This window comes from Harpia harpyja, chromosome 3 (assembly GCF_026419915.1).
Source record: "Harpia harpyja isolate bHarHar1 chromosome 3, bHarHar1 primary haplotype, whole genome shotgun sequence".
Lineage (NCBI taxonomy): Eukaryota > Metazoa > Chordata > Aves > Accipitriformes > Accipitridae > Harpia > Harpia harpyja.
In genome coordinates this window covers 5,281,444-5,303,188 of record NC_068942.1, presented here as the reverse complement: position 1 = coordinate 5,303,188, position 21,745 = coordinate 5,281,444, and the positions used below count along the sequence as shown (strand labels likewise).

Genomic DNA, 21,745 nt, shown 5'->3' with positions numbered 1-21,745 from the left:
AGGAGGAGAAATATGCACATACTAAAATGTAATTAAGTATCATCATTCATAGTATATGCTTTCCCTTGCCACTTGGAAATTCTCCAAGTATACCGAACCCATTCATTTACAAAACAAATGACCCGGTGTCGCTAGCACATCCTGCAGAATTGCTTAATTTACATAATGTAGGCGATCTACTGCAGATTTAGCTGTTGCGAGTTGTCCTCATTCAAGATGCTGCAGTGTTACGACCAGCGTTATTGTTTAAGGTCTTGTTTTTATCCACATTTGGAGTTGTATTTTGTTTGTGGTATAAAGGCAACAGAACATTTTCTACCACTACTATTGTTAGCAGTGCTTTAATCATGATACTTTGAAACCTAAACCTGACTTCGAGCAGTTCACAAAAGGTCACCCTCAGAAATCTTACGGAAAGTTGGCATCTGCGCAGCCCTTTACATACATTTTACGCAGGGCACAGAATGCTTTTAATTGAGTTAGAAGCCCATCATTCAGTGTTCAGTCACAAGGCTGGAGAAAAGCAAGTGATCTCTACCATATATAATGCATTAGCCAATTAAAGTGAATTTCCCAGTGTCTTTGAAAAGGAGAGGTAGCGTCAACTTTTGTGCTCTGCACGATGCAGTACAAAGGGGGAAGAGGGGAACACCACTCTACACGCAAAGTTCATTCAGCACTCGATGCTCCAAACAGGCTCTGAGATTTCTCACAGAGAGCTGTCAGAACAGAACCCTTTTTTGGGTGACCCCACTTCCCTTGGCACTTGTGAAGACTCCTGTTACGTTGATTAAAACCCTTCACCTTTGACTTTTGCTCAGGCTGCACTAACTTGACATGGAAGGGAAGTCAATGTTGCTTGGTTGTGTTGGACTATACCGACCTGCAGAATTCCGTGCAGCAGGGATTTCTGACTGCCTGAACTACTGCTCAGTCTGACCAGCCATCCATTTGTGCTTTCTAACTGAAAAATAATAATTAAAACCACATGTCCTTCCTGATCACCAGTTTTCTTCTTGGTACCAGACCCACTGCTGGTGTTGTTTCACCATCCAATTTTCTTTTTTGCCCTGTGTGACTGGCTTTGGGGCAACCACATGTTCCAAAGCTGATGAATCTTTCAGCAACTTTGAAACTAGCTAACCTAACACTTCTGCCTACTACTTTGTGCCAACTTAGACTTTCAAAAAGTCCTACCTGTGATCTCTTCAATCAGCATCCAGGATGGATAACAGGAGCACCTGCCTAAAAAAAAAAAAAAAAGCATCAGGGACTTTACAAGGAACTCTGCTCTAAAATCCTCTCACTACACTAAAACAATATTTTTGCTACCAAGGCCTTGATTTTTTTAAAAAATTAATGCCAGGCAGAGAGCTCAGTCAGGTGGTATTCAGGGAGAACTACAGACCACTGAAGGGAAGCTGGGGTGGGTGTTGGGAAGATCTTTCACTATTCCTTTCTTGCCTCCTGCCCTTAGTCCAGCTTTGGTCACTTCTGTCACATGCCAGATATTGGACAAATGAGAACCATGAAGAAATCACTTTTGTAACAAAATTTATTTTTGCTCTGTGGATACAAATCCCAAACATCAACAAACAAATTCCAGTGGAAAAATACCGGTCATTAACAATGAAAACTTTTATTATTATTTAATAAATAGAACTTTGGCATTCAAAATTCTAGCTGTAAACCCTACTTTAAAAAAAATTACAAAAGAGGCAAGAACAACAAGCCTAAAGCTGAGCCAGCCAGTGGCTCCTTTACTTTTTACAATGAACACATTGTGATTAAGTCATGACAACTCTATTTACATATGAGGTATTCTGAGCAGTTCAAAAATTGAACCCAATTTACAAAACTACCAGTCTTCAGGGACTGATCCAGTACATATGTCAGCTGTGCTTTTAAAAGATAGCTCCAGACATTCCTCCCCACTGAACTAATGATATACTGTAATTAATATACACAAAATAAACACATTATGATTTGAGTTTCCTGCTCATGCTTCATATTGAAAAAAGCTGCATACTACAACCAGCCTAACATTCAGAGTGTACACCTAGTACCTAGTTTAGAGTACTTCTGTTTCTAGACATTATGCGAGAGTTCTTACTGCAAAAGCTTATAAACAAAATATCGGCAGGTAAGAGGAAAACAAGGTGCAGTCATCAGCATCCTAGCAACTTATCTAAAGTTCAAGGGGGATATACACTTACTTCAGGCAAAAAAGGCACAAAGGTATGCAGCTGTGGAATTAATATTGCTAATGAGCTACCGGAATAGATCATCCCTTTAGATAATAACCATTGATTTGTTTGCAGTGTAAGAATGCAGATTAGTTCAGAAGATCTTCTCCCCACTCATGACAGAGCTCATCACATCAATGAGAAGAGCCCAATTATACCTCCAACTCCACCTGCATAACATCATTGATAAGGATGAGGAAAACTGGAGCAAGCTATGCCCATGCGGAGAGACTGCAGCGTGCCGTCACTGCCTGTGCTAGGGCAGCAGGTCATGGAGGAAGGGGTTTGCTTTCTTTCTTTCCTTGTGCTCTTACCCTGCAAGAAAAACGTCCAAAAAACCATTTGAAACAAAAGGCGGGCAAGCAAGGGCAAAGGAAGGAAGGAAACCTTTTGAAGTGAAAAGGACAAACTTTCAGCTCTTGTAATGACTTCACGGCCACCAGCAGTTTTGAACACCAGAGCCCGAGTGGGTGGTTACAGCAATCTCCACAATTCCACACAACTATCACACTACAAAGCTGCACAGCTGAGGCTAGCAACCTAAATCACGTTTACACAACTGAGCTGTGTTACTTCTATATAGTAAATACATAGCATCATCTATAGCTTGTCCGAAGACAGTTACTTTCCAAGTCTTTTTCAAAATACATTCTTGAATACAGTAGTTACTGTAAATATCTTCTAAAGGATTGTATAGATGCAATCTGAAACTATACAAAAAAACTACTGTACAAATTTGCTGACAGCCAGAACGGCACAGTATCCATTCATTAGCGGTTGTTTTTCAGCCCTTGAGATTGTCTAATAGCTACAGCAAAAAGTTGTCATGACTAAATCTGAGCAATTCCACTGCTAACATTCATTAATCAACTCTGTATTAAATATGCTGAGACCACACACACTACATTTTAACCAATTAAACAATCATGCATATCTTAGACAAAGCTTATTCCATTTAGAGGCATCCGTAAACTGATGCATATATAGTAACTGCTACTACTACAACAGGCCAAATTTTAAGAAATCAAAGCAAAATACTGTATCACTATAGATAGTCAATTGGTAGTCTGCATCTTTGGCTCATACATCCATCATTTACCTCCCTACTTTAATTTGACAGGCAGATAAACTCAGGGTTTTTTAAAATCAAGTGCTTTAAAGTCAACATAAATATTACAGGTTCCGTAATAAAAATATTACAATGCAAGATTACAGCACTGCAATCAAAGTATTAGAAATAAAATGGGACCTCCTTCCTGAGGGACTTTCAACTAATACTTGAAGAGCATAAAAGCTCCTGAAGTGCTTTGCAAATATAAATTACTGATCTCAACTCTGCAGTACAGTATCACCATTTAACAGAAGGGACAATGGAGGCACACCAGCCAAGTGACCAGCTTAATAGTTCAAAGTGACTCAAAAAATCTCCTGCTCCTCTCTAATCACTCTATTAAACATCTTGTTATTTCCAACAAATTTAGAAAAATGTGTTGCTTGGTTATTTTTTATAGGTACAACACTTCCATCTAAGGAAATAATAATGTGCGACTTAAAAGTATTAGGGAGAGAGGAAACACCTACTTTATTATCTGAAATGTTATTGTTGAATTCTGTTATGAGACAGATGCCATGAACTGGAGACTATTACTTCACTGCAAGGACAAAACTGATGAACTACACCAAAGGAACGAGCTGAGGCCCTAGTCACTAAAGCCAATGCTGTTAGAGCCACAGGAGACTGTGTAAGCCCATTTGTGCGAAGATCCTTGTTTTCAGTTTTGCACTAGTATAACAGTACACCTTCAAACCTACAGAAAGAGCACAGAAATTTAAAATGAAACGGCCTCGTTTTTTACCTTGAAGTAGAGACACTGGGCAATTTCACTTGAGATTTCATCTAGACACTGTTTTAGTGCTCACAGGAGCTGAACCAGTCAGATTAATCTATCTGAAAACACCATGTAGCAATAATACAAATAGCAACACTATTTTTCACAAATTAGTCCATGTGTAGGTTCAGAATAGAGAAAACTATCAAATAAATAAGTCCATATAGCTAAAAAAATTAAATCACTAAATTGTAAAAACAACATTAACGGTAACTGTTTAACAATGAACAGAAAGGAAAACATCACCAAGTTAAAACCGGTAATCAGTCTACATTGCTATACCGTTTTTTTCTATTAACATAAATATAATCAGAAGACTGAAGATACTAACACTTTTGCCATAGAAATGTTACCCTAGAATTTACCTGGTTCTAACCACTAAGCTTTCTAAGAGATTTCTGCTGTTATCCACACTACGAGTCAGTTGACAGGCTTGCACTTTAGTCATTTGAAACTTCCTTTTAATACCATATATGTAACTGATGCTCATGTATTTTCTTAACAGCGTGATTTGAGAGTGTGTTTGCTCTTTGCAAGTTTTTTGTTTCCTTCAGTTAAATACTATTTTACACCATGCATAACTGTGTAGCTAACTTGCAGTAATGTTCCAGGAAATTAGAAGCATTAATGTCATCTGTCCCACAGGAGTGAAACACCACTGCCAAGTGACACTCACTGAATAAACTATGGAACATGATCTTATTTTTTTACTGTAATTGCTTCCTACATAAATGGAGAAATTAAGAATTCCCAAACAACGTGGAAAATTTTGCAGTCCTCAGATAACCGAGTACTTAATACTGCTACGTGGAAACATTCTGTCCTGAGCCCTGATTTTGCCAAGTGCCAAACACCCGTTTTGTAGCTGTGGTAAAAAACGATTGAGGTGGTTCACAACCTCATCAGAGGCCTTCAGGAATGGAACACAGACCAGCCACATTTTAAAATGGAGATGACCTAACACTAAAATAGAGTCTTTTTTTTTTTTTTTTTTCCCTCCCCTGACAGCCATATACTATGCCGCAGTTTCATGCCTTCCAGCTTCTCTGGGTTTGTCACAGACTTCATATTACTGAAACTTCTTACAGCAATGTGAGAGTGCTTAAAACAATTTGATAGTGCTATATTTTATGGACTTCATTTGCATAAAGGAGTTAAAACTTGGTTTTCTTCTGCTATTGGGCAAACCAGCTAGACACCTATTACTAAAACCAACATCTTTCCTGTATCAAATTTTTAGGCAACTTGAAGAGCAACTACTTTTCGTAGTGCTCCAAAATTGTTCCAATTGCAATTCTTAGAGTGAAGTGCAGTTGCAGAAGCCTACAATTTCACCACATACAGCTATAGATCCTTCGACCCTCTGCTCTAATTTCAGAACACAGATAATGCCATACAAACCCTTGATGAAGGAAAGGACTGAGAGAGTAGCAGCACGGCTGTTTTGATGCTCTGATTCCAGAAACTAGGTGAAGTAATAAAATGAGACCTAACGAAGGAAACAGAGTATCCAACTGAATAATTCTTCACAGTTTGCTCCTACATTCAGTAGTTTGGAGAAAAGATTTCTTGTACTTTGTACCACTCTGTTCAAACGATGACTCTGCTCTCCCCACCAGACTCCCAAGTTAAAATATGCACAATCTTCAGAGAGATGCACATGCGGCGCTATTTGCAGTCTTCCAATATGGCTCCTTAATAGAAATGCAAAGACCTGTGACACAGCAGCATTTAATAAGTCATTTGCTACTAGATGAAATGTTGTCATTGAGTAATGCAATTGTCCCCCATGTCCTGAGCATAACGGTCCGACATTATAGTCCTTAATTCATCAATATCCTTTCGTAACTGACAAACGTCCAAGAGCTTCTTCGAAAGCGTTTCTGTGCTGTGGTAATTCTCATTCTCTTCAGCTGAACAGCTCAGTGCTACGAAAAACAACACCCAAGGTTAAAGCTCTAGCAACTGTGCTCTGTGAATACTTGAACTAGTCACTCCCCTTTGAAATAAGGGGTAGGTCACTTTCATTTAATTACATCAAGACAAATCACGCTGTAGTATGATGAAAAGCCAACAACATGTGGTACCGTGTGAACTTAAAGTCAATTCAGAGTCCATCAGTGCTTCTCTGAAAGACATGTTTTTCTGTTTGCACCAAGATCTAGACTTGCTAAAGTCTGATGGATGTCAACAGCAGGAAAAAACCGGGCAGAACAGCATTTCCTAGAAATTTTGGAGGTTTCTATAACCACTCAGAAAAAAATGGATAGGAGGACTTGGGAAATGAGCCCAATCTATGATGATGAGATAGTACTACAGATATGCTGCACTATTCATCCTGCTGGCTGATGACGGTCTCATGGACTTTCAGATTGGCATATGCTGCACTCTCCGCTACTTCAGGGGGTTACAGTGCAGACGAATCTATGTGGCATATAGTAGCTCTTGCTGCACAGGACACTATACTGTTACTTTTCTACCTTGCTGATGGTCCAGTTCAGCAACCAGTCTATCTGATTAATCCTAATTAACATTCAGAAAACAACAGAGTATGATACTTCCAGGTAAAAAAAATATGTAATTGTTTATTAAGCTTATTAAAAGACAAGACCTAACACAAACTCACTACACCGAAGCTTTGTCTGACTGGCTTTAGGGCATGCTTCTCATTTCCCGGTTAAATTTAACAGCTTAGTAGGTGCTGAAGACTAGATGTGCCATTAACAGTACTGGACATGAAGTTGCCTGGCACTAGGCTTATCTAATACACACAGATACACCACCACCCCTGAAACCAGACATATACATGTTCAAACAGTAGATGCATATTCCTACCACTTGACCCCAAGGGCTTTAAAACAAAAACACGTGATGTAGCCACACCAGGCCTGTTTATGCCTCACCCCCCTCATCACGAGTTTATAGGGCAGAACACATTTGACAGAAAAGCATCCGTTAACCGTCAGGGTGACTGCAGCATGTCTGAGGGATGGACACCTGGCTGCACACCCTTCTTTTCTAGTGGGGTGAACATATCCATGATCAGGTCCATATGAAGAGCCACTGCTACCTGCTCTCCTGACTTGGCAAGGACCTGTGTAGTCATATGGATTTAGTGGCCAGGGTGCACTAAAAGCCCAGCTTTTCCAGAGCACTCCAGGAGTACGGCTCACGCACAGCTGCTCCAGTTGCATAGCAAAGGGGGACACTGGCCTGTCCAGCTAGCAAGTTCGAGCACCGCTTAATTCCTCTGTGTCAAAACACTATTAAGCATTGGAATGACAACATCACTTACATCTGATTCCCAGCAGTAAGGAAAGGTTAGGCTCCTTGCCCTGAGCTCTCTGGGTAAGAATACTGCACAGTGCTTTCAAGTCAAACAAGCAATGGGACATTTCCTTGAACAACTGGTCTGCTATAGGCATCTTCTCAGATACTGGCTGCCTGGACTGCTCCACCTGCCGCATTTGCTCCTTCAGGCAGGCATTCTCTTCCATCAGTCTTTGGTTCTTTGTGAAAAGTAAATGGGGAAAAAGAAGCAAGTTAGTCTGCAGCATGCACTGTAGCAGAAAGTTTCCCGTTTCAAACCACAAACAATATAATTAAAATTAATTAATTTCTGTATATATAATCAATATTTCTGTACCCCTCCAAAGAATGGCAGGCAGACAGCTTTTACATGGCTGGTTGTTTCATGTTACCATTCCTTAGCGGCCTTCACCCTTGAAGTTCTCACTTCTTGAGGTAGGGATGGTATCTGTTTTATGTCTGCACAGCAGCCAGCACAGTCAAGTATGTAATTAAGCTCATAAAGCCCTACCATGGGATCTTATGATCATTCTGTAAGGTTCTTCCCAGTTGGTGTGGTCAGGGATTGGGTTACTGGAGTTTTTACTTACTTCAGAGAGAGTTTTATTTAACTGCTCTATATTCCTTTCTTTTTCTTCAAGCTCATTTGTCATCTTCTGAACTATCAGCTTTTCTTGCAAAAGCTTCTCTTGCATAGACTAAAGTGAATGAAAACACAGGTTATGATTTAAATTTTCATACTTATATTAGCACTGACAAAAAAATGCATCCTCAGTAAATTACTAAGTTTCAGTTATTTATTGCTTTTGTATGAATTCTTCATTTTTTATTTTCTACCATGTTCCACCTGGTAATACTCAACTGGACTCCAACAGCTCTCTGTACACTAACACAGCTATTCCAAATATCAGTGAAACCCTTTAAATAAGCAGTATCTTTTTAGAAACAAAAAGATTGTATGTATGCAAAACCTTTCTCCAATGTGGAATGCATGAAGTTTAAAATAACCATGCAATATTGTTTATTCTAACCAAACAATTTCACAGCAGATTAATGACAACCAAGCTTCATTTGTGCAATTCCAAGTTGTAACTGAAGATTTTTTTGGCCTTTACTTTCCACGAAGACTACGGCAGGACTTCCTACCACCTTTCATACCACAGAATTCACCTCACGCTCTACACAGCTGAGACGAAAGCCTTTGACAGTTGATACAGAGCAGCAACCTCTTTAAAACCATTCACACACAAGATAAAACAGAACAGTCTATACAACTCTACTGTGCTGAAAAAACAACTGCAGGCAAAAAAGTAACTTATTTGTAGTTTATAGTGTCATTTTTAAACAGATACAATAATTACTGTTTTCAATAATGTAAACAGCAAATTTCTAGGATGCTGCTGTACTTAAGTATTGGAGCCTTCCATGACTGACTTCCTGATCAGGCACAAGCAGCAACAAACGAAAAACTGCTGCAACATGGAATCAGCTGCTGTCAGTTCCCTAGTTTTCACCTACAGAGTTGAAACTGAGAAATCATGAGATCTTTCCAAAGTGGATTTTTTGGGGTGAATTCAGCATGACCACAGATGTCTTTGTTGTTAAATGCACTCATATTTATTCCACTAGTTGGCTTTTAGGTCTGTAGATCTGTCTTTCAAGGTCATCTGGCAAAATTCAGAAAGAGGAATATTCAAACCATCTTACCGGAATACTAATAACAATGAAGAGTGATTATATAAAACTCCTGATGCTTTAAAACAGAGATCTTTTCATCTTTCATGAAGAAAAAAAATCCTCTTTTGTCGTTAATGGTATTACTCACAAATCCAATGCTGTGCTAGCACAGCGCATATAAAGTGTCATCTCTATCCCTAGCTCAGCACATTGGTATGTAAAACCTGTTGCCGAATTTCAATTATAAGATGCAAATCCGATCCCATCATGCTCAAAATACGGCTGGAGCACTGGTAACAACAGTGCATGCCTTGGCACAGTTTTGATTGTAACCTTCCACAGAGTGGAACCAGAGACCATCATGGGGGGGAGGAGAAGGAGCATTTCACAAACCAATGGCGCTCAATTTATGGAATTACACTGTCCCAGAAGAATGTTTTTTTCTTGAATCTCTGTAGCAACAATCCTAAAGATTCTTCTTCCAAAGCAGAGAACTCTCTCACAGGGAATTCTATGTGGTAGCTTAAATAAAATGTTATAGAAAGACCAAAGTCACTCTTTAGTAAAAAAATATGTTTAAATTGCTGCACTATGATTCTGCAACCCTATTCAAAGACAGAAAAAACCCAAGCTCCCCACTTGACAGAACCACAGCAAATTATATCAAGGTATGTTGGTTTCGGGGTCTTAGGAAAATAATTTAGCTTTGGAAAAGAAGCCAAATTTAGTCTTGTGAGAGTTGTTCCTAAGATACGCGAAGAATAGAACTTTCAGGGTACCAGCACCGAGGATTGTAGCACATAGGAGACACTGTCTGTATACAGGCCTGCCTTTTACCATGTATGTGGCCTACAGAGTGGATGACAAGCCACTTAATTGACTTGCCAGCTGTAAGAATTATTAGTGCCAATGAGAAGGCAGGGAGTAATGAGAAGTAAGGCCAGGGCCAACACAGAGTGGAGTTTTTAATGGCCTGGCCTCACTCATGGGAGGTGGGCAGCCTTGACAAAATTTCCCAACGCATCCAGCTCAACACTGCACAAGTGTATTGTCATACCCTTTGAAAAACTGGAAGACAACGGTGCTAAAATTTACACACTTAATATAGACTAAAAAACCCCCACACTCCATTTTCATGTAATTAATAAGAATCAGCAGGCAGAACCTGGAAATGACTACTTGTTTTTAAAACCATTTTCACACACTTGACCAACCTGCTTCTCAGGTCACCCACACCGTGCCCCTCAAAAGGAAGTGCTGAAGTAACAACGTGCATCCTAAAGATAAGCTGTGCGAGAAAGCACAGCTTCGCGCTCCAGTGGGAGGAAGGGGAGGAGGAAAGAGGGCCCTGCCCCACGTCAAAGGAAACTCCCCGGGCTGGGAGAGCGCAGGAAATCTCTCTGCTGCAGGCATTTCCTTTGCCGGGTTTGCAGATGAGCAGAAACTGCAGTGGTGTTGAACGGTCATCTTCAGTTTTTTAAAAACATTACCTACTGAGAAAAATGGCCGTATTGGGTCAGACTGAAGGTCCCTCTAGCTCCGTCTGCGGCAGCAGCCAAACAGAAGCCGCTTCAGAAGGAGGAGGAGGAGAACAGGGCAGTGCAGGTGCCCAAAACACCCTCCCAGCTTCCAAGTATCTTCAAATTTTAATAGTCTCTGATGATGAGCAACTTCAGGGACTCCCAGAGCCCCAGTTACGATACGTGCATCAGTACTACCACTTACACGTTTCATGTTTGTGACAATGCCAGACATTAAAGGTTTGACTGTGCAGCCTTCCTGAGGGTGAGCAGGTGGTAGGGAAGACAGGTTCAGAAATATTATCTTCTCCAGTGTATTTTCAGAACTACATCTGCCATTAAACTTACATGACTGTGAAAACTACTCCAAAAACAACTTCTACAATATTCCAAATAATGTGCAAATGCTCAGCTCATGAGTTACACCGTTTAACAGGAACTACTAGAAGTGGAAATCAGTGTTTATTTCTAAAAGATACACCTAACATCTATCATTCTCTGCTTCCCTAACCTTAAAGCTCAGAAAAAGCACATGTGCTTACCAGCTTGGCTGAGCCCACAGTGCTATGATTTCCCAGTTGCTCATAGTGCTACGAGTCCTCTGCACTTCACCCTTAATTTTTCCATATGCTTTCCAAAGTTACAATTTTGTGGCATTACTCCCAGCCTGGCACAGTTTGGGTTTATTGTGACTGACAGGATTGACAGATGTACTTTGGGTAACACAGGCATCGTACAATCTGACTTATTTCTACTGTCTTTTCTTTTTTAATACCAAAAAATGTTTAATTTGTACTATCTAGATTAATCATGTAAATACGGATTTTTTTAAACACCGCTCTCCTCTATAATTTTTCTCTTTCTGAAGATGTACTATATATGTAGCATGACATCTTGTTAAGACCAACCAGAATTTTAATCCTGCACACTCAGGAGAGCAAATCAACAAAGCAAAACCATACAAGGAAGATCAAAATCATTCCACCACAATTATGAGCAAATAGGAACTAGTGCACTGCTGTATGAAACAGAACTTCTTTGCTTTCAGCTTGCAAGTTAAAAACAATGAACTGAAATACATTCTCAAGCATAAGTTTACAATGTGGCAGAAGACAGGGAATAAAATGAGATCTTCTGAGCTGAAGATAAATTACATCTCTGTGCCGACAAGGGATTTCAGTTTCTAATGAACTAATTTTCAGTGCTTCCCAGGTGTCCTGGTTTCGGCTGGGATAGAGTTAATTTTCTTTCTAGTAGCTGGTATAGTGTTATGTTTTGGATCTAGTATGAGAAGAATGTTGATGACGCACTGATGTTTTCAGTTGTTGCTAAGTAGTGTTTACACTAAGTCAAGGATGTTTCAGCTTCTCATGCCCAGCCAGCTAGAAGGCTGGAGGGGCACAAGAAGTTGGGAGGGGACACAGCCAGGACAGCTGACCCAAACTGGCCAAAGGGATATTCCATACCATGTGACATCATGCCCAATATATAAACTGGGGCGGGGGGGAGTTGGCCTGGGGGAATTGCTGCTCGGGAACTAACTGGGCATCGGTCAGCGAGTGGTGAGCAATTGCACTGTGCATCACTTGTTTTGTATATTCCATTCCTTTTATTATTATTATTGTCATTTTATTATTGTTGTTATTACCATTATTAGTGTCTTCCCTTCTGTTCTATTAAACTGTTCTTATCTCAACCCATGAGTTTTACCTTTTTCCTTCCGATTCTCTCCCCCATCCCACTGGGTGGGGGGGAAGTGAGTGAGCAGCTGCGTGGTGCTTAGTTGCTGGCTGGGGTTAAACCACAACACCAGGAAACAAACGTGGAAGACCAGGGAGATCAAGGATACAAAGAAGCTGCTGTAGTCTACAAGTAATTTGAAGGCTAACACCATTTTCAAATCTTATTTTCTGTCCTTATATAAAATACCTCAAAAGAGGAAAACTAAGAGAAAGTCCTGGAGAACAGAACACTACTCTGTTCAGAGACTGTCACAACTACTCAGCATTTCCCAGTCGCAGCTCCCTAAAGTCACTTTAGACTAAGCACACAAAAAAGCCATCTGTATAAACATGCACAAAGATCCCTAGTCTCCACAAAGACCACTAGTCTCAAGTTAAAGGTGATGGAGAGAAAAAGATCAGAAAGTTTAGGAAATATGAAGAGATTTAGGCTGGTGATAATACATTTAGGTAAGTTGTGCAAATTTCTTGTAAGCACAACATATACATGTAATACATATGTAAATAATCCTAACTAAACTACAAACAGGGACAGAGAACCTCAGGAAGATTACAGAGTTCAATTTGAACTTTTTTTTTTTTTTAATTATGAAATATCTGGAATGACATTTGCCTGTGTCACAATTTTTGCATATAACAGGCTGCTCTGTGAAAACATCTCAATTTGATCAATTTTGTCTTCTTCAAACCTAGAGAATTTTAAATTATTGATTTTGCTTTTCAGTTAACAGACGTGTGTTATATTGCAACTTAAATTCCCCTATTGCTTCTCTACAGATGTATTTAGTGCACTATAATTTAATCAAGCAAAAATATGGTTGTCGACAGCAATCAGGCCTGCTATTTACCTGCATGGTAGAGAAAGGAAGCAATTTAATGGTGGAAGACAACTTACTTTCAATAGCTATAAATAAGCAAACTTGGCTCCAGTGTGCAAAGTGGAAATAAGAAAGCACGTTCTCTCTTTGTCTCTCTTCATTATTTGGATTCTAGCTCCATAGAGTGCTCCTTTCCACTTCAGAAGGAGCGGGCATTCAGCTGATTGTTTACTACCATTTTGTTGTTCTTCCAAACCTAATGTACACAGAGCCAAAGCAGAAGCACCTTCTTCATTCTCAAGGGACAACCCTGTAACTTCAGTCTCTCTGGAGGGCAAGGAAGCAAAAAACGTGGAGACAAACGACAATCTAGAAGAAGAATGCAGAAACTAGAATTTATTGAATTTGGCTTCCGTATTTGCTGAAAACAGATATTTACCTGTTTTTTTTAAATGCTCAGCTTTTTCTAGAGCAAGTCATACTTTCTTTCCTATAACCGGTATAATGTTTCCTTTTCTCCACAACAAATACTGGTGATCACTAGGTAACTTTAAAGTCTCAGGAGCCTGATGTGTTAATCCAATCCACAGAGCTGCAACTGACTGCTAGCTGACAACCTCTGCTGGCTTGAAAAACCCTTGGCTCCAAGCTAGGTGCCCAAAATCCGCCAAGAGAGTTAAGATATCTAAGTGAGTGACGTTGTCAGAAACCAGTTGAACAGGGACCTGCTTAAATGATGTGAAATATGAAGTGGTATGGTTTAGAAAGGCACCTGTATCTACTAAGGATCTCAGCAGTGAAGCTCCTAATCAGTATCACTTTTTGTATTTTGGATGATCATCTGAACCCCGAAGTTTGATGAGAGGCTTCACTGTTACTTACAGAGGCAGTCCTCACACTTGAAACAGGCAGTTCTGATATGACATCCGCTAGACCAGCAGAATAAGGATTCTACAGAGCAACAGTTTTTAACTTTATGATGAGTACCAGCAAAGTGCTAAACCATACAAACATCAATAATGAATACATTATGAGCCTGCAAGAGAACACAGGTCAACTACAGGCCATGAGATTAAGTTCTTGGCATTTCTACCTTTGCCTCCTATTTGGCAAGATAAAAGGACGAAATTCAACTTCAGTAATGTTATCTTTATGGACTAAAAATGTAAAGAGTAAACAACAGAATATACACTCTTTCTTACCTGCATGTCTAAAATCAGTCCAGCTATCTGATTTTGTTGATTGTCTATGACCTAGAATATAAAATTGAGTAATTTAAAAGGCTTGAATCTCTTTAGATCGTTTTTTAAGAATCAGCTTACAGGTGTGTAGCCGCAGGTTTTAAATGGAATCTTTGAAAACATAAATGACAAGACAGAGTTTAACTCTGATAGAACAAGAAATGCATGCAAAATAAAAGTACTGAACAGAAACAGACAGATATTGAAATGTGAATTAGCAACAAATGCGTGATTCTTTAGTGAGATATTTGTTTCTAAAGTAAAAAAATAAGGAAAGGCGAGACTCAAGGTTAAAGATGCCACCAACAGATCATTTGCAGACTAACCTTACTGGCTTTCTCATTCTTTTCTTTGAGACATTCATTCTCACTCTGAAGCTGTTTTGTGTCCAACATGGGAAGGCGAATACCATCTTCCAGGCATTTTTCTACTTTCTGTTGTAAACTGCCATTCAACATGAAAGAAAAATTAAGTGCGCTGACAGAAACCAGACAGGCTGTGTGTTCTAGCAAAAAATTAGAAAGTTGCACCATCTTCCAACCAGAACTGTAAACTGTACCTAGCAGAATCCAGCCTTACGAATGAGCAAACCAATAGTGGATGAATGATGCAAAAATCCTGAACTACTGAAGTTACCGTAGCACTGACAAGAACAGATTCATGCAGGAATGGTTTTATGGGCCAGATTCTGCGCTGCATCTCTCAAAAGGCACAGCTCCAGCAGTACAGCATAGGGAGAGAGGGCAGGGAGGAGCAAAGAAAAGCTTTGTGGTGTTTATAGCTGCTCTGTGCTACTGTGGGAGGCAAAGCCAGAACCAGCACAGATCAGAGGAGTCTTCGAATCTCTCAAAGTTACAGGAGCTTTAGAATCGGACTCTGTCACTGGGGCACGCACAATTCAAAACGGAGTCCAGAACCGGAGGCTGCACCGAGTACTGGTCGCCCATCCTTCATGCCCTGTGTGACTTGTAAGGGGGAGCATAAAGCCACCCCTGCCAGCTGCTCCCACACAAGGGCATGACCTTCAGACCCTCCGTAGCTCAACTCAAGCTCCTAGGTGTAGCCAGAGCCTTTGCCTGCTCACCTTCTCTCAGAAAGGAAATACATTTTATTAGTGTTAATCTTGCTGTCTAATTTAGAAACCAAAGGCCACCTCAACTATGTGTAGGCTTTCAGAAAAGACAAAATGATCCCCCTCTAGATTATGAGGGCATGAAGGAAAAAGGCCTTTCATTGGTAAGATGGAAACAATGCGTCAACAATTTGGCTGGCAAGGTGTCCCAACCGGCTTGCCTTTCATCATGGAAACACTTTCAGACTCCTGTGGCATGCACCTTTACCCAATGGAGGGACAGTGAACTGTAGTAACATCCACATAAATTATTAAAAGTGATTCCCCACTCCTTCCCTCCTCCCCCTTTTTTTAAAAATAAGTGTTTAAGTAGCTCCCCTGATCTAAAATGTACCACAGTAACAATGTCTCCATGTCTCAACTGGAATGTTCTCCTGGATGTCTGCCCCATTTGGTTTTTTTATAGTTATGCAAGTTCAATGACAGCTGATTAGCTACGGCTAAATCTCCCTGTAAATACCCCGACCCTCAGTGAAAATGTAAGAAACAGCTACAGTTATTTAAATCTTTGACCCTTCCCTGATATACCCATCAGCCAATATCCAGGGAGCTTTTCCACAGCTCGTGACAGGATTACTTATCAAATAGTGAGTGCTGACAGTTTCTATACAATGCCCCTTTGCTGCACATGCTTATGTCCTCTATCTGGTAGCAGGCTACGATGCCATTGCAGCAGTGTCCCACATCTTTAAAGAACGATAGTGAAGATTGTCCTAGGCAGACTCTTCTCTGTGATATTACTTGCAACTTGACAGAAATAAAAATCTTGTTGGATTTTCTATTGCATTACTCTGTCATTCTGCACAGTAATGTATTTATGCCATGAAAAATCGTTAGCATTGTAATAGGTTAAAAGTGCCAATAACATTAGGTCTTGACATGAGGTGGGAAAGTACACCCGTTTCAGGGCACAGCCCAAGCAACTGTTCATACCTCTGTACTGTTGTGACCAGTTCTTTTTCTTTTTTCTTCTGACACACCAGTTGCAATTCTCTCTCTCTGCACTGCGATCGGGCCTCTCCGAGCTTCTTTTCTAACTCAGTCATAGTTTCCTGAAGTTGCTTGTTCTTCTCTTCTAGAATTTGCAGCTAACACAGGTTACATTAGTCAGACATGATGCCATGTTAGCAGAAGGCCTTGCAGTTACCTTCTGTATAATCTTAGGCCCGCTTCACTTATCTGAGTATGTGAATACCTAATAGCTACAGTGCTTTCTAAAACATTGAAATACTTCTCTTCCTAAACAGATGGGGAAAAAAATGTATGTTGAAACAGTAAAGGATTTGACGACAGATATTAGGGAGCTTACTTGTATTTTTAAAATGTGAAACAAACTCCCTCTACCTTACCTGTTTAGTCTGCCCTTCTATATCATCCAGCGTTGGTAGGTCAGCCAGATATTTTTCTAAGGTTTCAATTCGTCTTTGTTTTTCTTTGTTTTGCTCAGACTCTTTCTGGCATTTCTTTTTCAGGCTATTAATATATCGGTCTCTAGTTTTAAGCTAGAAGAAAGTAAGAGTACATGTTTTACGATTACAGTGAAAAATAAACCTGCTTTGGAAGCAGAGGCTGGTCGCTCTTCAAGAATTGTACTCTCAGCTGCATGAACGGGTTGGTTAGTGCAGAAAACAAAACCAAAGAATGGTTAATCCCAGCAGCTCCAAGTCATAGACCCACACGTGACCTCAAACCACAGTTGCTTCACCTCTACCCAGACTTCATGTGCCTTGCAAACTGAAAACATGAACAGTTCAACAGTTAAAATATTCTTAATTTTTTCACCAATGGAGATGTTCATATGCAACAGATAGTCAGGAAATACTTTAGTCCATCCTCTTCCTCTGACCTAGGAAAACAACTTAAAACACAGGGGCCAAGAACTTAACCCAGCAAGAACCGGAGCCAAAAACCTGACTTTGATGCAATCTGACAGTTACATCAGAGGACATCAGAACAGAATAGTGGCTTTCTTAAAAACCTTTTCTACAGGCATCTTAATTGTCCATCAGTCTGCAAAAGGTTTTTTACATTGTGTTATCTTTGTTTGCATTCCTGGTACTTCACTTTATTATCTAGGTGAAAAAAGTGGGAAGGAAGGCAGGAAAAAGAGTATTTTCCAGTTGTAGTCAAATTTAATGAAAAACAGTACCTCTACTGCTTGAACTAAGGTGTAGTAATTCACAGATAACAAACACTTGTCACTAGAGTAAATGCTAAATGTACTTTTATTTTGGTGCTACAGACATCCATCTCACTGAGAAATAAATATGTGACACTGTCAATGTCAGAGCTCAGTAACAGGGCCTATCCAATCCTATATCCTATCCTATTCCTATATCTGGAAAGTTTTTCCACAGATTGCCTTCTATATGGGCCACAAAACAGAATTGCCAAAAGGCTGGAAATCTTTATATCTTTTATTTTACCAACACCTCAAAACCGAACGAAGTTTTCAGGCTGCTTTAAAATCTTTCTGATTAGACAAAGCCCAAGTAAACCCCACATTCAGTAAAGCAAAGTCACAACTCAGCCATGACCTTTTGCCACAATACGTGCTTCAGAACCACATGCTCCTCCCTGGCCTCCCCACTTCCCAAGCCTTAAGGCAGCGATATAAATATGCACACGTAAGCCAATGTTGCACATCAAGAATTGCCAGGAGTCTGACTGTTAGCTAAGTGAATCCCTTCCTTCTGTTTCTCACATACCACTAAGAATGACTAGTTGACTAGTCAGAATACTCCAGTACTTGTGCAACACAGATTACATGGTTTCCAAATCTTCTTGTCCTACATACATACCACAGGGAATTTAATCTGCTGCAACCTCTCTCCTTCTAATAGCTACCGTGTTTGCCTTGGGATTCCTTGCCTTGGGATGACTTTGTTGGAGCAGGAAAAAAATAGGAAAGCTCATACCTCTTGGCAAATAAATATTAAAAGTGAGGCCACAGGAATCATAGGGGAGAATGCTACTACAAGCTATCAGCAGTACCTTACAGGAGTCCTTCACAATTACCCACAGAAGAGGGAGAAGGAGCAGGGTACAGGTGTCTGAACTGAAGCATTTCCAGCCCAGCAGTCCAATTTCCAGATTAAATGCCTCAGAACTAAAGTGAGGGCTGCAAAATCTGCAGATGCCATGAGGCACATTCATGCCTAGCATAAGGAAAACGAAGAACCTAGGCATTCACGACATGGACACTGGTAGAGAGTACTGCAGTATCTACCTTAGCAGGCTCTCTCAGCTAGGAAGCTGTGAGGAGCTACCACAACTACTGGCCAGCCACGACAGGGAAGCTTTTTCAGGCTCCTGAAATTTCAGTGCCAGTTAAAGAGCTCTCAACCACCTCAGTCCTACACTGACTACACATGGAGCCTAAGGGAAAAAAACCTTCTCTTCAGGCACCAGAATTATTCAGAAGGTGGTACAAATACTCCCTTGCTTGGTATGTCTGCATGGGGCAAAGACAGGTATGATGCCAGCAGTGAACGAAGAGCAACTCTGACCTCTGCTGGCCCTGCAGTTTCTCAAAAGGAAAGCATCAAGTACACCCACCCTAATGTTAGAAGGGGGACAGTGCTTCAGAACAAGAGGCCTTCTAGCCCGATACCTCATCTCCAACAGCAGCCATAAGCAGATGTCTACGGTAGGGAAAGAACAAGGAAAGAACATTTTTCTAGCTTCACCTTAGAGGCTCTCCTGAGGCAGTTATTTCTGTGCCTTTAGAACAAGGCAGCACTTCCATGAACTCACCCATTTTTTTAGCATCCACAACAGCCTTCAGAGAGACATCTACAGGTTTGCTATAGAGAACTGGCACGAGGAATCAGCTCCTTTTGCTGATCATGTACTTGGCTCCTAGAGCTTCACTAGATGTTCTCTCGCTCCTGCAACAGGAGCTGCAGTGAGGAGTTGACTGCCCTTTGTCCCTTCCAGGCTGCTTGTGGCTCTGCAGACTCCATCATGTTCCCCTTCAGTCACTTCTTTTTCCAGTGTGAAGATTTAATTATTCCTCCTGTGATTTTTGGATGGATAGCTGCTTTGTTGCCCTTCTCTGAACCTTTTCCAGTTCCAGTACATCCTGGTTTCATGATGAAGGAGACCTTCCTAGACTTCTCACCACGGACAAAAGATGCTCAAAGAAATGGGAGTGTTCTTTATGTTTTCTTTCCTTCCCACCTACACTGAACAGTCACAGCTTGTCCCTTATTGTCAAAAACATACCATCTGTACACTGTATTTAAATGTTGTATGTTAAAAATTCCCATGTAGGAAAAGATAATATTATTTGCAAAAGTGGGGCAGACAGAAGTAGAAATGTATGCCAGCAACCTTAACCTAAACTTCCTATATGTTCTTTTAACATACACTTACAAGCAAAGCTTACCTGAATGTTAACAGAATTTTCCCCACTCCCTGGCCAAATCTGGCTTTGGGCTGAAAACACTTACCCTCTCTGAAGAGGCAGGCATGCACTCAGAAATAACCCTAGCACAGCTACTGGCAACAATCCCTCTGATCAGCACAGAAATTGTATTTTTGTCCCCTAACATCAGTCACTGGCCCAGGACACCAAGCCTTTGGGCTCTGGGCTGATCTCCCTGTGAGCACCGCAGAGGAACTCCAGAGACAGCTGTCCCCAGGCTCAGCACCCAGCCTGCTGCTCGGGTTCCCAGTTGCCACATCCCTGCGGGAACACAGCACAGCTCCTTCCTCCATCCGCAGCCTTCCCTCAAACAGAAGGGCACTAATTTTATTACAGAAACATATTCTCCCTCCCTGCCCTTTTTCTCCTTGAGAGCCTTTTGTTCCGTGCACAGAATGGATGGGTGTTAAGGGGTGAATCAGGACTGTGCAGTGAATCAGGCTCCTACCTACAGACCACCCCGCTGACACAAGCGCTGCTGCATGGGTCCTCGTCACCGCCACCACCTACAGCAGCAGCTCCTACACAGTGAAGAACACAAGCAGTAAAAGCTGAGACAGGAGGAAGCAGCAGCACCCAATTTCTGCCCTTCCTGAATGTTACCCTTAGTGAAAAGCATACTGCAGGGTTCACAGGAAATGGTAAGGCAGAATTTGAGATGAATTATGCTTTCTTCTTCTTCCCACCTGCCACTTCACTGTATCATACTGCTCCTACCCCTTGAACCTGCATTAACAGAAATCTAAGCCCAGTAGTAAGGCCCAGTGATAAAAGAAGAGAAGGTAACAGTGACAATGTATCCCTAAAACATTAATTAGGAACCACCTGGTCAATGACACATTCCTTGCAATCAAGGAAGGCTATCAGGACATTCAAAACTACCTCTGGGTATTGCTTCAGCCTCCAAAGAAACCCCTTGTCAAGACAGTTCCAAGAACACACCCATCTAAGCCTCTTCCTTGCCTCAGACTAAAGTCTACTCTGCACATCCTAGCAAAGCTACAAGAGAATCACTCCTACTGAGGAGACACATACAGGCTGGGAAATGCATCTCAAAGCACGAGGGCTGCATTTACAAGCCATGCTAAAAATAGGGATTTCATTTTCATACTCTATGTTTTTAAATGATACTTTATTTACTGTAATGAACACTTCAAACTACATGAATTGTTAGAGCTGAGCAGCTTTTCTTCAAAGCAAGTTTAACTGATACCTGGTTAAAATCATCATGATTGCCGTTTCATCCAGTATCGCTTTTTAGGATGTATTCACTACAAGTTTAGATTTATCCATTGTCAACACCTACAATCACTAACTACCAATTTTTCTATCACAGAGAGTTTAGCTACCTTCTGAAAATAGCTCAGCAACTCACATACTAAGTTGCTTTCTAGCAAAAAAAACATATGCTGCTATAGCAGTGTCAAAAGGAAATTTGGAACATGAAAGACACTTACTTTCTCCTCCATCTTCTTTTTCTCCTCACTAGATTTGTTTGAAATTTGCTTTACAAATTCACTGAGTTGTAATTCCTTATTCTCAGCTGCTGCAATCTTTCGCTCAAGCTCCTCAAGGTGGGATGTTGATCTTTCTGAAACGTGAGGTTGCAGTGGTGTGCTCTCATACTGTGGTTGCTTACAAAGAGAAATAAAATAATCATACAAATGAACACACACATACCACTGTATACTTGAGCAGCACAGCAGAAAACACTCCTGCATTTTTTTCCACTGTCAGGAAGG

At 40.7% G+C, this 21,745-nt stretch overlaps 1 protein-coding gene across 2 annotated transcripts in view; it reads right to left on the bottom strand.

The window, feature by feature from the left end:
* Positions 1-1,537: 1,537 nt before the first annotated feature.
* Positions 1,538-21,745, bottom strand: part of CEP85L (centrosomal protein 85 like) — a 122,589-nt gene continuing 102,381 nt past the window's right edge. For both annotated transcript variants that reach the window (XM_052781226.1, XM_052781227.1), the window contains exons 6-13: positions 21,461-21,637; positions 16,924-17,076; positions 16,508-16,662; positions 14,769-14,886; positions 14,404-14,454; positions 8,035-8,142; positions 7,431-7,644; positions 1,538-6,063 (exon numbers count right to left, since the gene is read on the bottom strand). In XM_052781226.1, coding sequence (XP_052637186.1) covers positions 5,900-6,063; positions 7,431-7,644; positions 8,035-8,142; positions 14,404-14,454; positions 14,769-14,886; positions 16,508-16,662; positions 16,924-17,076; positions 21,461-21,637 — 1,140 coding nt within the window. In that variant the 3' untranslated portion in view covers positions 1,538-5,899. The remainder of the gene's footprint in view (positions 6,064-7,430; positions 7,645-8,034; positions 8,143-14,403; positions 14,455-14,768; positions 14,887-16,507; positions 16,663-16,923; positions 17,077-21,460; positions 21,638-21,745) is intronic.